Source organism: Melopsittacus undulatus, chromosome 5, assembly GCF_012275295.1.
Source record: "Melopsittacus undulatus isolate bMelUnd1 chromosome 5, bMelUnd1.mat.Z, whole genome shotgun sequence".
Classification (NCBI taxonomy): Eukaryota; Metazoa; Chordata; class Aves; order Psittaciformes; family Psittaculidae; genus Melopsittacus; species Melopsittacus undulatus.
In genome coordinates, this window is record NC_047531.1 from 68665685 (window position 1) to 68682052 (window position 16368).

The following is a 16368-nucleotide window of genomic DNA, read 5'->3' on the forward strand; positions in this document are numbered from 1 at the left end:
CATCTACCCTTTTTTCTGAGTGACCTGACTTCCTGTCAGCCAGTTCTTTCTATGAGCAGAGCCTTTTACTACATGCTTTTTCCCTGTTATTTTTGGGTGCCTGTCCTCTCCCATGTCTCTGTGTAGCACAGAACCTTTCCTCTGGGCAGTCTGTTTAAACCTGGAAAGACAGAGAATTATTGCCATGCAAACAGAAGTTCTTGACTAACCCAAACTTATAAATCCCCCTGTGTTTCTTTCAGTCAAGCCCCATAAAGTCTTGATAGTTGCAGCATTACCTACTGGGATTCCTAAAGTAGGTGCCTTTCCACCACCATTCAGGACACAGGCAAATAGCTATATGCAGTAAATATCCTCAAGAGCAGAGGCCCAAAGGTGATGGTCACACAGGCAGGGAAGACAAGGGTAGTTGAGGAAAGAAGACCTGGTACCAGCCTTCACGCCACTGAAGTAATTGAAAGGAGCACAAAAAATACCGATTGAGAATCTGTTTCACATAGCTTACAACCATGTCTCACTCTCTCCAGAGGTGGGAAATGTAAGTTCAGGGTCCTTCAGCTGACAGAGAGGTCTGGAGAGCATTTCCTAAATTAGCAATTAGCAGTTTAACCTCTTTGCTATCAGCAAGAGAGGGGTGGAAGGACAAAGCCAGTTTAATTGCTTTCCTTTTGTAAGACAAAATGGATAAGCCCAAAACCCCTAAGGTAGCACAGCTGTAAGAAAACAGCAGAGACCCAAAAAGAGGAAGTGTGATTCGTCTCCATCATGCTTTCTCCAGGCCTGTTGAGGCAGCTCTCCACCCAGGTGTCTGGCCCTTTCAAACCCCAGCCTTTGCCTCCTGATATTCTTCATGTGCTTGCCTTTTCAGCCTGATGCTTGAATTGTGGCCTCTACCTGGCAGCATGCACTTCAGAGGGAGGTAGGGTAGTTCTGCCCCCATCCTGAAGTATGGATAAACCCACGCATGGCCTTGTTAGGTAGCCAACACAGATCTGGAGGACTTCAAGGTATTTCCTAACACTCCAGCGCGATACCTCATTATGTACCCAGATCCTGTTGTTTTCTGCTAAAACATCCCACTTGGTCTGCTCTTTAACCTTGGGTTGTTTGCATTTTTCTACATTATGTGCTTCTGCTTCTCTCTCCACTATTCTGCCTATTGTTATTCCTCAGTTGATGTGTATTTCCCCTTTCCTGCTCCCCAGTTCACTTGAGGACAGCGTTTTGAATCTCAAGCCTCTGTGTATCATCTTTGGGCATTTTCAGTGCCACCAATTTAATATATATAAATGTAATTAATTTTTTCTCTGTATCATCCAAAGGCATTACATAAATTCAGACTCAGCAATCTGCCAGAGTTTGGTGCACATACAGGGAGCAAGGTTGACTGCTTTGATGCTTGTAGTTCCTCTGTAATCATATTTATGAAGTGCTTGGTTGAGTTACTTTGCTTTTCCACAAGAGTGTTCTGTGTTTACCACAGCCAGAACTCAAGGTGCATTTTCCTGTTGGTTCAACCCACATTTGCTGTGCTTTATAAAACTATTTATTTGACTGTGTGTAACTACGCTGAAATGATCTGCTTGGTTGCGAGAGACAAATCAGCTGCCCTTGCTCTGGCAGTAAACTTAATCATAAGCTCGTAAGCACTAATTTGTGCTGGTTTTAAATAAGAGTTTTGGCTGCTTTTTTTTCTACAGTCTTCTGCTCTTTTCCCCATCTGGTGCTGTAACATTTGTTGTTATGTTCCAGTTGGAAGCACTGTGGGTGGAATTGCAGACTCAAGTGCTGGCTGAGTAGCCCTAAGGCCAGTGTGAACATTTCTGTTTCCACTGTCAGCTCTACATGTTCTGCAGCCTCAGTTTGGGATTCTCGGGTGAGGGAATCATTGACACGCTGTCGGGTTTACAGCACCTCCTTCTTCCCAAGGCTCCCTGGTTCTCTCAGTTAAGCATTTCAGTAGCAAGCTGATGTTCATCTAACTGCACAGCAGCAGTGAAGAGTTGTTATTTTGAGACTGCTTTGAGACTCTTCATTTGACATTTTTCATTATAGGCAGGCTGTTAGTTTTTATAAATACCAACTCTTTTTTCCCCACTGTAAATGGATTATTTGACTCCATTATTCCTATGATAATGGGTCTGATGTTATTGAACATGAAATCGCAAATATTTTCAATAATAAATTACCCAGTGTTACAGAATTTTCTTTTAAGGGTGCTGATGGAAACATGTAATCCTAACTCATCTACCTTGTTATACTGTGACATATAACGTGAGAAGGAAAGGGCCTGGTGGCCAGTCTACTCTCTGTGTGTGCGTGTACGGCATCTGGAGCAGCCTCCATGGGGCATAGATAGACTTAACAAGTACAATATGAGCAACAATCCTCTTTTCAAGGAAACATGGTGAGAAAAAACTCACAAATCCCACATTTCATGCTCAGAGAATTGTTTCTAATAAGAACATTTTCCAGTATTTCCTTTGAGATGTTGTCTTCTCCTTAAAAATAATGTTCCAACTTTAATTTGCTCATTTGTGAAGGAGGGTAGAAGGCCCAACAGCTTGTGTCAATAAGTATAAACTATAACTTTCATTAATCTAGAATATGCCATAGCACTCCTTCTTAGTAATTGTACCTCATATTGCTACTTCCCCAGATAATACGTTTTCCCCCTCTGGCTTTCCTTCCCATTACAAGCTTTCTATTCATCGGAAAAAAAATACTGGCACAATATCACTCTAAACTCATTATTTCAGAGACTTTAATGATCCACTGTCATCCATACATGAATAACCAGAAGAAAAAAAGTCAGGTCAAACTATCCATGGCCTGGACACCACAGGCATTATGTGAATCATCCCCCTCTAGGGAGAGGATTTATATGCCCGTGGAGGGAGCATGTTCCATGATCCTTGGGAAAAATCAGGACATCTGTGGGAACTCCAGAGAAAGTTCATCCTGATTTGCTCTGCATTTAGAGCCCTGCTGCTTCCCATAGCACAGCTCTGGCAACTGCAGCAGTTGCTCTCCAAAGGCAGAAGCAAGTATGCAAGTATTGCTGATGCTGTCAGCCTTCATCTGTAGAAAATAAAGTTGTTTGCCATATAAAATTGCTGTTCTCCCTGCTGCCCATTCCCACAAGCTAAGAAAACTTCATCTGAAGGGCATTTGCACAGAGTAGGAACAGTGTAAGAGTGCAGTGTTGCATCTACTAGCACTCCTCCAGCTACAGTCTAAGGCTCTGGCTTGGCCCTTCCTCAGCTTTCCACCCCACTGCACTCTGCAGCTCATGCATGCTGCATGATGAGAGTAATTATAGCTTTTCAGCATAGAACTAATGATCGGCCCTACTAGTACCTCTGTCCTAATCATGTTGTCAGAGGCATTTATAAGGCTGCATTTCCAAACCTGATTTTCTTCTTGCATCAGTTTCCACGCTCTTCAGGAATCCATTCTGCTTCCCAGAACTGTCTGCTGATACCTTTGCTGTAGACGTCGGTGATGTGTGCTTTGACACTGCTTTGGCATAAATTTTCCTCTAATGGGGAAAAACGTGCTAATTAGAACCCTGTTACCCCAAGCATTTTGAAGACAGAAATATAGCTAAAGGCAATTCTGGCACTGTATTTCTTCTTTCTCTCTACATTTCAGCTGAGAACCTCTTATTACAATGTTTCATCATATGAAACTTTATTTGGCTCTATCCATAGCTGGTTTGTTTGAGCTTGATTTTTTTTTCCTATCAATCATGTTAGGCTTTACTCAGGGCTTGTGGAGAGTTTTCTCTGATCCCACCTCACAGAGCTGTGTGGGACTTTTTTTCCTTAAACCTGCACATATGCTCGGGATTGTAATTGCACACGCACTCAATTCCAGTGTTATCCCCATAGCATCTTTCAAATTTGTTAACTTTCTAAGTGATTTCTTTCATATTTTGATTAGATTACAGAAGCCTTTAAAATGTTTAACAAACATGGGTACCATCTTTCTGTTTGCATTCAGAATAAATCACTGTAGTTAAACCATGCCAACCTGAGTACGTTGTTGAGAGTTTTCTGCTGAAGGTCCGTACTGCTGGAAGTCTGTGTGCTGAATTCTCTCCTACCTAGGTGGAAAAGGACTCTTCATTGACTTCTGATCCCTATAACAAATTTTTCCTCTTAATATCCACTGAGAAGCAGTCATTCTCAAGTCCCACCTTTTCCTCAGACATTGTCATTAGCCACAATTTTCTTCTTTAGAGTTGTGGGTGTTTTTTCAGCTGTAAAGTCTGCTTTTGTAAAATCTCTAATAATGAAGTGCATCTTGTCTACAATGTGGTGATGATAATGAACTAGTGGTTACTTTAAGAGGGTTCTAATTGTGTGTAAAAGTTTCATGGTCCAGTTGATGGTCCAGTTGACTCCAGAAGTCTTTATGTGATGTTACATACCATTTCTATTGCCTTTTAAATAATGTATTGGCATCTTACTACAAAATCCAGGGAAAGACATACTGCAGACTTCAGGAAAACAAACTGTGTCAGCTGGTCCCCCAGTGCTTTAAAAGCTGTTCAGCAGCCTCCCTTGAGACATTGCTTTAAAGTTTACAATGCACAATTGGTTATAAATTGTGCATCTTTTTAGCATTCATGGGTAGACCGTTAATGAGGGAATAAACAGCAGAATTTTATTTAATCCCACGCATTGCTTAAATGAATTATTAGGCAAAGGGTACAGAGCCATTTTGTCTCCTTCAGCAGCAGGACATCTGTGGTGTTCTAGATGCAACATCCCTTCTTCCAGATAGATGGCAAGGTCCATCCACAGATATCTGTGGATGTAATGTGGACCCAAATCCCCATTTAAGTGAAAGGAATAAAACTGGAGGGAAAAACAGAGTGATGTTCCTCTCTTCTAACTTGAAATCCCTCCAAGTGTAACTGTTTATATGAACGCACATAGGCTGTCTCCTATCAGTGGAGAGAAATAAATAAATAGTTTGACCAAAGACAGATATTTACTGTGGAATAACTATGCACAGTACATAAAGAGAAATGCTTATTTATTTTCCTTGACATCAGATGCAGACATTCCTACTTGGTCAAAAGAATTCTGCACTTTATACCCAGCCTCTGCACTTAACAGACGATTTATCATTGCTGGGTTGTAATATCAGTTCTGTCATCTTTACTAGTCTCACTTATTCAGTGAGACTATTTACATATTAAAGTATTACTCAGCATGAGTAATGGTGCCAGCACTGAGGTTGTGTTGCAAGTAGAGAGAAAAGATGGTTCCATTAGCACTAAACCTTATCTCAGAAAAATCACTGGAGACTGGCACTTCCCAGGGCTTCTGCTTTCTTTTGATTATCCTCCCTTCTTCCAGTAATTGACTCCAAGCAGTTCAGCCTCTGTTACTTGGTGCAAGAGAATCTCTTTCTGAGATTTATTCATGAAGTTGCAAGAAAGTCTGTTCTTAGGTATCCGGTTGTCTGTGTAGGTCACAGGCAGATTTCTGGAGAGTTGAGGGAGTTGGGGTTAATGTCCTGGGATATAAGAGAGTGTAACTGGAGATAATGCAGTGGTGAAGGGACAGACATATGATACACAGAAGAATGAGGAGAGGGGAGAATGAGGTAAGACCAGGACATTTCCAAGAAGTAGAAAATGGATATAGAGTCTGTCGAGGATAGACTTAGTTAAAATCTCTTGTGGCCCATACACTTACTTGAGCTGGACACCCTGTTCTGATTTGAAACACTTATGTGATGTGTAAAATTATTTAATACCTTCCTCTGAAACTAGAAAGGAAGGAACATGATTTCAATCAAGTGGCATTCAATTTGTATTTGGATTAGGACAATTCTACTCTTGGATGAAGAAAGGTAAGGATATTGTCACGTGTTATGCCCCCTTCTGTGCTCTGTTTGGGACCTCTGCCACTGGAAACTCTGCAGTATAGTATCAGTCTGATACCACTTGTATCTTTCATAGTAAACAACTGGCATTTGACTAACTCAGCCCCCAGAGAGACAAAATGAAGAAGGTGATCAGGACATGAAAAAGAAACCACAGAAAACTAGCTTCCGGGCCTTGTATTGTGGCCATGAGTTATCCGTGGTCAGATTTTGCTTTAATACTAGCATAAAGATAGAAAATCTAGAAAATGAGTAGAAGCAAATCACTTAAAGTGAACGTACACATAGACTCCAAACATTCACACACACTACAGTTCTAAGTTAAAAATATTATTCTCCAGAATGGAATGTTTATTGAGATAGGAATGTATCTGCATCACTGTAAGAATCATTGTTTTACAGTTCCTTACTGGCATGTGAGTAATTGTCAAATCTGTGTATATTGTGCATGTACAAGTACAGGTCAGTAAAGGATTGGCTTATATTGAATGCATTTATTTTAATAGAATTCTTCCTTTCTAATCGACTTAATAATAATATGTTACTGTACTGTTTAGCCTCCCAGCTTGTTCTACTTAGATTATGTTTTAGCAGTTTCTTCCCTCATTTCCATATCCTAACATCATACCTCCTTGACTACTAAACTTTTTTACCCTATATTGGTTATACCTAAAACATCATTTTCATGTTAAACAATTGTGCATTCAGCACGGAGCCTCAGCAAAAGTAATTAGATAGGTGAGTTTTTCTCAAGTATCAACTAATGTTGAAGGAGTCCAGATTTGCCTCTTTTCCAGCTTCAAAACCCTGTGTTCAGTGATGTTGAGCTCAGTACTCAAAACCAAAAAAAATACTTCTGTTGGTTTTTTGCTAGCATTTCTGCTCTTCACACGATATTCCTGAATCCAGAAGGAACCCTTGCAATCCCCCTTCTAGCCTTGAGTCTAAGTCTACCCAGATTTGATATCTATTTTGAATTTGAGTGTTTTGAGGGAGAAGGAATCTTAACCCTCTGTAAGAGTTCATCACATTCACTGAGAAGCTCTTCCAGCTGTTTCAGTCTTAGTACTAAAGTACATTACTATTTCTAAGTTAGAATTTGTCTTGTTTCTCACTGCAATTGTATCTTATTATACCCTTGTCTGCTGGCTTCAAAAGCCCACTACCAAAACTATGTTCCCTTCAGAAGTACTTTAGACTGTGATCAAGTCACTCCAGTAACTTAACAATCTCAAATATCTCAGTCTTTCACAGTAGGGCATATTTTGACTCTAGCAGAATGCAATTACTCTTCCGAACATGAATTTCCTTGCAGTCATAAAGCATGGTTAGCTCATAATGATATGATTTAAGTTCAGCGTTCATTTCTCATTCTTCTTCTATAGCCCGATCCTTTTCTCAGAAGGGAAAGAAGCCTTTTCCCTTGATAATTTGCATGCAGGCTCTCTTTATGTATCCCACAGATGACTTGTGGCTGGCTGGCACTTTGTATAGCTCCTACCAGCTCATTAGAGGGAAGGAAGTCTTGCCTTGACCTACGTCACAGTTAAGTTGCATAAAGCCAAGAGAGGTGCCTACCCAAATTTTTGTGAGAGTACCATGCAGGTTGTTGAAAAGGGTGAGCTTGGGATGCTTTAAGTAGTGCTTCACAGTAGACCTAAACAGGAAAATACCTGCGCTCAGTGAAGGTACTGACAATTAACACTGCCATTAAGAACTTCTAGTTCATTCTGTAAATGAGAACATTAACTCTTGTAACAGATTAAGGCCTGACAGCACTAATTTTTTTAAGCAGGCAAAACTTCCATTGAAAGGATAGCCACCGAGATATCACTTCACAGCAATAACATCTGTAAGAGTTGTGTTTGCATGAGGAACACCTGATTAGGAACTGGATTGGTTCTGTTAATTCACCACCAGAAATTGTGCAAAACAACCACTGAAATCCAATACAGAGTGGCAAAACCAGTTCATAATATATACCGATACAGTGGCTTGCACATTACCTGGCTGCAGGCAGCACTGAGGTAGGAAACAAGCATTTAATGGGCAAAGTCCCTTCCTTCCATACAATTGGTCACACACCAGACCCATGGATGTTGCACTATGTCAGTCGCAGCCCAACGGGGAGGTCAGAGGATGGAAAAACCATGGTGCAGCTCCTGCCCAAGGAGCGATGTGAAGAGCTGCTGTGTGGTTTCAGAGCGGCCAGCCACCCAAGCACTGTGCCCACCATGTGTGCATTTGGCCATGCTCACAGGTCTTGGGAAAACCACTCCATAGTCCTGCTGCTAAGAAATGTTTTCTGTAAGTAAATAATGTTGAAGTAAAAACACTTCCAGGATGGTTAATGAGCCATGGAGTAAAGTTAGGCATGAATTTGCCCCTCCATTGTGATGTTAAGAAGATAATGCAATAAATGTTTTGTACCTTTTTCCATCAGGAACACTTCACAGTTGTACAGGCGTTTTTCTATAGTGGAAATTAGGACTTTGTTTAAATACAAGCTGTTTGTTGCTAAAGGATTTTATTGCTTTTTTTATCTCATCAACTCGAGTGTGTGGGATTAAGGTCTGTAGAAAACACATTGAACTACCCTGCTTAGCTCTACCTCTTCTCTTGACTACTTAGATCCCTATGTGAAAATCCATCTGATGCAGAATGGTAAGAGGCTGAAGAAGAAAAAGACTACAATTAAAAAGAACACTCTGAATCCCTACTACAATGAGTCTTTCAGCTTTGAAGTACCATTCGAGCAAATTCAGGTAATGTCAGTGTTTTGTTTTCCCTCTGCATTCCATTTCTCAGCCCTTATAAATATTTAACAGGAATCTGGTTAATTATCACGTGTGCATGCCTTCATTAGCACCTAGGTGCCAGCCCCATGCTACGTTAGATGAGTGTGACTGCTTCAAGAGGGAAATGATAAAATGCACAGTACTTAGAAGCTTTGATTCATCAGTTAAAAATGGATAACTGACATTTTCTGTTAACATAAAATGGATTCTGGAAAAAAAAAATCTACAGGGAGATACTGAATGAATGTGCCAGGAAAAAAAGCACAGGGCTAAAGGAACAGGTGGATATATAGCAATTCCCCCCAAACTATTTGAAATAATAAATTGGCATCATCAGTTAAATTTGTGTTCCCTCTGCATTTATCAGTCCTGTTTACTAAAAGCACTGCAGCGTCTCTCCTAAGTAAAACACATGATTTACATCATTTATTTAATCACAACTTTTTTTCAGTTATTCACCACACCATGAAAACTTTTTCACTGATGCCTATGTCCATTGGAAACAGGCCTTTGAGAATCTCAGGGGTCAGTACTACAGGACTTGCTCTCTTAGCACCGCAGGGTATAACAGCAGTTGCCCAGGTACTACTGCTGGAGAGTTCAGTGACTAAAATTAGGGGCCTCAGAAGTGACCACAATGAGCTGGAAGTCACCTACATTAGTAGTGGGTAATACCAGGACAAGGCATTGTGTCAGTTTTTTCAGGGACTTAGTTACCTGCCTTTGGAATAGTGGGAAGTAAAGCACCTCTCACTTATCAGAGTGAGATTTAACAACTTCTGATGTTAGCTAGCCTCTTCTCACAAGAGATAAGCTCTTCTTAACAATCTCAGGAGGCATGTGGGAAACCTGCATCCAATTCACTCTCCTCCCTAAAGGAATTTAAACTTGTATCTAACATCAATGTCATAAGCAAATACTCTTGTCCGTAAATAAAATGGCAGGGGCACACGCCCTTTAGTGGCTTTAGAGAAGTGTAGGTATGAGTTAGGTGCCATGCTACTTGTAGTTTAAATGGATTTAAATGGCCTCTAGCAAATTGGGGTCCCCTTCTTGATTAGATGAGAGTATGTTTTGAGATGAGAGACTTTTGAGACTCTTATCTTGGATTTTGATAGCAACCATACTAGAGAAATGCCCAGGAGCCAAGGCCTACATTTAAGCTGTGTGCTTGTTTTTTGTTGAGTTGGTACCAATAAAGACAGTAAAACTAGACAACGTGAGCAGTAGGACTTGAATGCATGACTAGCCTGTTTAGAGTTTCTACATGCCCCACATCATGTACAGCTGCCTCTGGACTCTAGGAATCAAAAAGTGGGAAATCCAGTGGGGCCTAATTGCTGTTGATTTTAAAGAAAGCTGGTCTGAGTGCATGTGAAAGGTCTCATAACAAGCATCAGAGACCCAGAGGCAAAAAAAGGTTAAACAAATTGAGCCTCTCTGTCAATTCAGACAATGAATGCTTTGATTTCCAAATAGGGAGAGGCCTGGGGAGTACAATGGGAACCTCCAAGTTATCAGATCAGAGCTTTGGCATGGTTAGGTGCATTCTGTACGTCCTTGCCCATTTTGCCTTCAAAGTCAGTTTTGTAAGGTGGATATAGACCCTTTAAAAAGCATTGCAGTTTAGTTGTTTAAATTTTTGCTTCTTTAGAGGGAGGGATAAGTTTATTACAATGACTTTATAGCTATTTATTTCAGTATATAGCCTCAATTTCAAATCTTTAATTGTGGACTTTGGTCGTACGCCAGTCTATTTTGGAGTTGAGTTATTCTGGAGTTAAGATTATATTTAGAAGTTATTTCATTATGGCTACTGAAGTGATTTCATCATTAGAAAAACATATTTTAAATGTTATTTAGACTTAATATGGTAAGAATGGCTGTGAATTTTGTGTAATTCATGTAAAAGCCGTTATGCAAACTTTTACAGTCAAATAAAAACTAATGGCTATACAAGTTCCTTGATTCTTGGAGAGCAAAGACAAGGGAGTTCTTGGAGGGAAAGTAGCTCAGTAGCAGTACATCTGTGTAATCTAAAATGGGCCAAACATGAACTTTTTCAACAATTAAATAGTGACTATGGATTCTGGCTCTTGAGAGATGGAAAGTGATAGTCTTTAAGTGGAATGTGAGAACACCACTTAGGAAGTCAATCCTGTTGCTACAAGGTAGATCAAGCCCGTGTTTTGCCACAGGTAAGACAGACCACCTCTCTAGGCAGCAACATCTCTAGGCCCTCTCAGTCTAAAGAATGCTTAATCACAGTGAGAGAACTGCTAATCCAAGTGTTTGTTAGCAGAGGTAGTGCTTTCTGCTAGCACCTCTTGGGTTTTGCAGTGCAGTTGTGCCTTTAATACATGATACAAAGGCAAAGACATGCTCACATATTTCTGTAGATTAAAGCCAGAGACCATGAAGTGGAAATCATCTCAGAGTTAATAACCTGAGCTAGCAGTTTTTACATCTTTATAGAGCAAGGAAAAAGGTCTTTTGTTTACAGTGCTCATTGTTGTAAAAAAAAAAAAATCCAGTAGAAGCTAGCCCCCAGGCTTCTAGATACAGCTGGCAACGTTTTCGTTGTACCGTAAAATAATAGTCTCATGCTTACCTTTTATATCTGTGATTGTACCATGCATCTAAAACATAAATGCTCATTTTGGGAGGTACCATCAACATTAGAAGTGAACGTATTGGAAACAGCAGCACTGAAACATGATTTTGGCATCTAGAAATATTTGCTTCAGGATATTGCCTTTTATCATGAGTGCTCTGGGGAGAGAGAATCTTGAGTTTGATGTACACTTTTGTCATCAGCAACTATATAAATACTTTAGTGTCTGTTGAAATCATCTTTCTCTGGCTCAGTGAATTGTACAATCTTGTAAGGGAATGGCCTTTATAAAATAGACCTCATGGGCCTGGTCTTGCAGATATACTTAAAATAGTTAAAGATATTCCTATTGCAAGCACTGAGGTTAATCATTCTAGTAAGAAATCCAGACTATATATGTATTTAAAGCCTTAAATTTAAAAACCCGATGCTTGGAAAAAAATATCTAGAAGAAATGTGTTTCAGGGCATTTCTTTGTCCACAACATTCACACTACAATAAGTAGCTGTGTTTGTTTACCATGAGATAGAAAGGAATCAGGAAAAGAAACTGTATGTTCATCTTTAAAAATAAAGCTTCCTATAAAGAGTCATTTATAAATTAGTAAAATCAGCCCAAGGCTGTTAATATTTTAGGTGCTGCTGGGGATGAGCACCACTCCACTGAAGGAACTGCTGTTTGTGCTCTTTCAGCAAGTATTAATGGCCTGAAGGAGAGGAATGTGTGCTTGTGCACGCAAATGTGTACACAGAAGCCTGGCTTGAACCTCACCTGCCAGTGTGCTGCAGTCTAAGTGAAGGGAAAATTGTCTATCAGCTGTGACAGATGGGCTCATGTGGATTCTATGGGACTAGTTTAACCTTGTTTGCCAGAGGTCACTGTTCCTACAGCAGAAGTGGCACTCCAGCACCAGCTCAATCAGAGGCAGAGCCAATATGTCAGAGCTGGAAGACAGTGGGCTTTATACTTCTTCCCAGCTCCCCTGAGCATGTAGTCTGTTTTCTAGACAATGTTATAAATAAAGGTGTACACATGCATTTAGACTTGTGCACATGCACACACAGAGATAAATGTGTGTATGTATGTAGTAGCCATAAGGGCTGTTTTCTGAATTTATCTGAACGTAAGCAATTGTCATGCTGGATGAATGAGTAAGAGCTGTTTAGAAGCAGAAAAACAATTAACAGAATAGAGTACAACATTGCAAACGTTAACTTGGGGTACAGCCATTTCTGAATTTTGGCTGGCTTATTTACTGAAACAGTAATGTGTTAAATTGCTCTACTTTTGAGAAGCTTATCTCCATTTTAGCCCTACAGACTTCTAGCAGTCTAAGTCCTCAACAACAGCAACAAAAAAAATCTGGTAATCTGTCAAAGGAAAAAATCAACCTCAATTCCCGTATGAAGCTCTTTGATGCAAGGGGGCAAGTTTCAAGTTAACAGGGAGGTTGTGAATGTAATTTTATTTGGAAATCTCATAAGAAGCAAAGAGAAAAGTTTGAATTTGTTTCTTGCAGGAAGAATCTTGCCCTTCTTCATCGTCTCCCATTGCCATTGGCTGTCCCAAGAGTCATCTCTGCCCACCTTCCCCTTATTGTCATGTTAACTGGTCTTTCTCTATCTCATTGTAGAAAGTGCAGATTGTTGTGACTGTTTTGGACTATGACAAGATTGGCAAGAACGATGCCATCGGGAAAGTCTTTGTGGGCTACAACAGCACCGGAGCGGAGCTGCGGCATTGGTCAGACATGTTGGCCAACCCCCGGCGGCCCATTGCACAGTGGCATACCTTACAGCCTGAGGAGGAGGTAGATGCCATGCTGGCAGTCAAGAAGTAAATTAAATTAAATGAAATTAAATTAAATTATAGTAGGAAGAAGAAAATGAAGAAGAAGCCTTTCTGCATTTGCCCACATAGTGCTCTTTAGCCAGTATCTGTAAATACCTCAGTAATATGGGTCCTTTCATTTCCAGCCATGTGTTCCTGACACAGATCAGTTGTACTTTTAAATGCCCGTTTTAATTTGCACAAATTTAAATGTAGAGAGCCCTCTACAGGCGCTTCATTTCACCACTGCCCCCCAGATCTACTCTTCTTTTAAGCAATATGATGTGTAGATAGAGCATGACAGAAATTATTTATTGTATCACACAGTTGTATATATACACCAGTATGCTGAGAATTTATTTCTAGTTTGTGTATTTGTATGTTGTAAGCGTTTCCTAATCTGTGTATATCTAGATGTTTTTAATAAGATGTTCTATTTTAAATTATGTAAATTGACTGAGATATAGGAGAGCTGATAATATATTATAGGGTAACTACTGTATCGTCTGCATTCCAGAAAAAAAACAAAAATCCAACTTGTAAGGCACTAGTAGTGTTACAATGACATCTTAAAGGACAACTTAAATCTGAGCTTTCAACTGGACCATCCTAATAACACGCTATGCGTCCACAGTGAATCTTGGAGGGGCAAATCCAATTGAGTAGACTTCTTTCACAGGCAACTTAGCATGATCTGAGCAGCTCCATGGCTGACCTCAAGAAGATGTAGCCAGGATATGATTCCTTTGTATATATTCCAAAGCAAACACATAACAGACTGGAATGGCTTTAGAGTGAAAGCTGAGGAAGCAGTTCCACAGGAGGCAATGACTTCGTCTATCATACAAAGTTAAGACCATTGCAGGGAAGGGAAGAAGGGAGGAGGGAGACACAGCAGTAGCAAAATGCTGCCATGAAAACAAGAGTAGCTCTCCGTTATCACCTTTATACAAAATTTGCATACTGTGAATTCCATCCACAATTTCACATTATAATGAGTTTGCACATTAGACTTTGTAACAAAATATTTTATTATACTAACTCAGATTAGAAGGAATGCAGAATATTTTTTAGACACAGCCGTGTGAGTTTATTATACAAAATAGTTTCATGGTAAACAGACAGTATTGTAATCCCATCAGAAGATGACAAAATTTAGCCATAGTTCTAAATGCACTTCAAAGTAAGCCAAAAGAGAACAGCTAGTGACCTTTTATATACTATTTATACTTAAGTTTTAATTTGTCCTTTAAAAAAAAGTGAAAACAAAGAACAAGTTCTAGAAAACTGAAGCAACCTCTTCTGTATACTAGATGCTCGTTTCAGGAGGAGTTTTTAAATGTTTTCAATGTTATTATGTAGTAAATGGCACTATTATGAAGCTATTAGTCATTCCATAAGAGTCTTGAAAGACTGCTCTGTGTATCACTGTGACTGCCGTGTGTGCTTAGAAATGTAGTTTTCTCAGTGGATAGCAACCAATTTATTCCGTAGTGATATTGTAATAATACTGCCATTCCCTTCTACTGCACTGCCGAAGGAACGCATAGCACAAGCAGTTCTAGTTATTACGGACCAATTTAGAACTGGAGAGCTATGCAGGGGACAAGGATGCTATATTGAATGGGTTGACCACGCAGCATTTTGTCAAGCCCTGTGCAATACTCTACATTTCCAATCACCTTCGCCCCCCCGCCCCCCGCTTTACTGTTGATAGTCATCTCAGCTTGTACCATCTCATCAAGTCATTTAGGGCATCACTTCTATCTCGTGTACCGTCCTTTGAGGCCCCTTGCTTATCTTTCCAAGCTGTGAATATATTTATAATGCTTTGAAGAGTTCATTATTTTCAGCAATGCAAACTACCCCAGAAATATGGAAATGCTGTTGCCTTTTGGAGGGAGGCACAAGAATTAACTGTTAATGTTCTTACCAACTGAATCCAACAGAAATTATTGCAAACAAAGGACAAAGATGAACGTAATCAGAGAACTGTGTACTGAAAACTAGACTCCAGCCTCCCTCAAGGCTCTGCTTCTGGGAGGGGTGGGACAGTCTGAGAGGTCGGTGCAGTGATGGGCAAGCACCAATGTTTTCGGTACACTGAGGGTAAAAGAACAAGCAAAGAAGTGGAAGAATAAAAGGGGATCTCTCCCCACCTCCAAAAGTGAGAAAAGCAAGACCCATTTTCTTTATTTTTTTACATGAAACACAGAAAAAACACAAGCGAGACATTTTTTAATAGGAACAGGCGCATACATGCAAAGCATCAAGCTGGAATACTTTAAAATCTGAACCTTAAGGACCAAACCCCACCAAAGAGACGAAATAGACAGTCAGCTTCCCAGCATAAGAGCTTCATGGTCTCCAACTTTCAGTTATTCATTCAGGATAGCCGCAGGTTCAAACTGCCAGGACTGACTCATTGTGTTAAGGTGTTCTTAAGGCTTTCTCTTCCTACACTGCCAGACTGAATGTCACCATAGAACTGGTTTGTAAGGTACAATGATTCTCGGAGACTGAACCTGCCATGTGACCAAGATGACATTTTCATCCTCAAAGAAGCCACATGTACCTTTCTGACAAAGCTGTGTGAAGTTTTAGAATCTGATGCTGTAGAAAGATCCTAGTTGCCTTTGTGTATATTTACTGCCTGCTTGAGTGTTTCTCTGTGTGGGTTTTCTCTGTATCTTGTAGAAATGTTTGGGGTGTTTTATCCTGCCATATCGCTCGTGGCCCGCGAGCTGACAACTTTAGCCGTATTTTACCTTCATTTTTGATGAGGTGGTTTATATTTTGTTTCACTTTGTGTAGTGACTTCCCACAGTAGTTTTCCAATTGTCGTTAAAATAACATACATATTACACAGATATTCAATAAAAATGTTTTATTTCCTGTTGATGTTCTAGCAGTTCTCTTTCTTTTGATCTAAACTCTTCAAAAGGCATTTATTTCAATCTAGGAACTTTAGCACTATTGTAAACTTCGAAGCACCACAAGTGTAATAGTGCAGCTACTTTTCAAGGGGCTGTGAAAAGCTGCATTCATCAGTGTGGTCTATTCTAGGATAGTCACAGCAAGCAGACCTCCAGTAGATGAATTTTCTGCCTTGCCACCTCTATTGCAGATGAACTATTACCTTGCTTTCCCATAAATGTGATTATTTGCCTCCAAAAACATTCGTCTCTAGCAAAACACAGATTAGATTCTACACCACAGCAG

General features: G+C 40.0%; 1 protein-coding gene across 2 annotated transcripts in view; it reads left to right on the forward strand.

Moving 5' to 3' along the window:
- SYT1 (synaptotagmin 1) overlaps nucleotides 1–16047 on the forward strand; it is a 131755-nt gene extending 115708 nt beyond the window's left edge. For both annotated transcript variants that reach the window (XM_005147910.3, XM_013128731.3), the window contains exons 7-8: nucleotides 8536–8669; nucleotides 12950–16047. In XM_005147910.3, the coding sequence (XP_005147967.1) occupies nucleotides 8536–8669; nucleotides 12950–13156 (341 nt within the window). In that variant the 3' untranslated portion in view covers nucleotides 13157–16047. The remainder of the gene's footprint in view (nucleotides 1–8535; nucleotides 8670–12949) is intronic.
- Nucleotides 16048–16368: the final 321 nt, after the last annotated feature.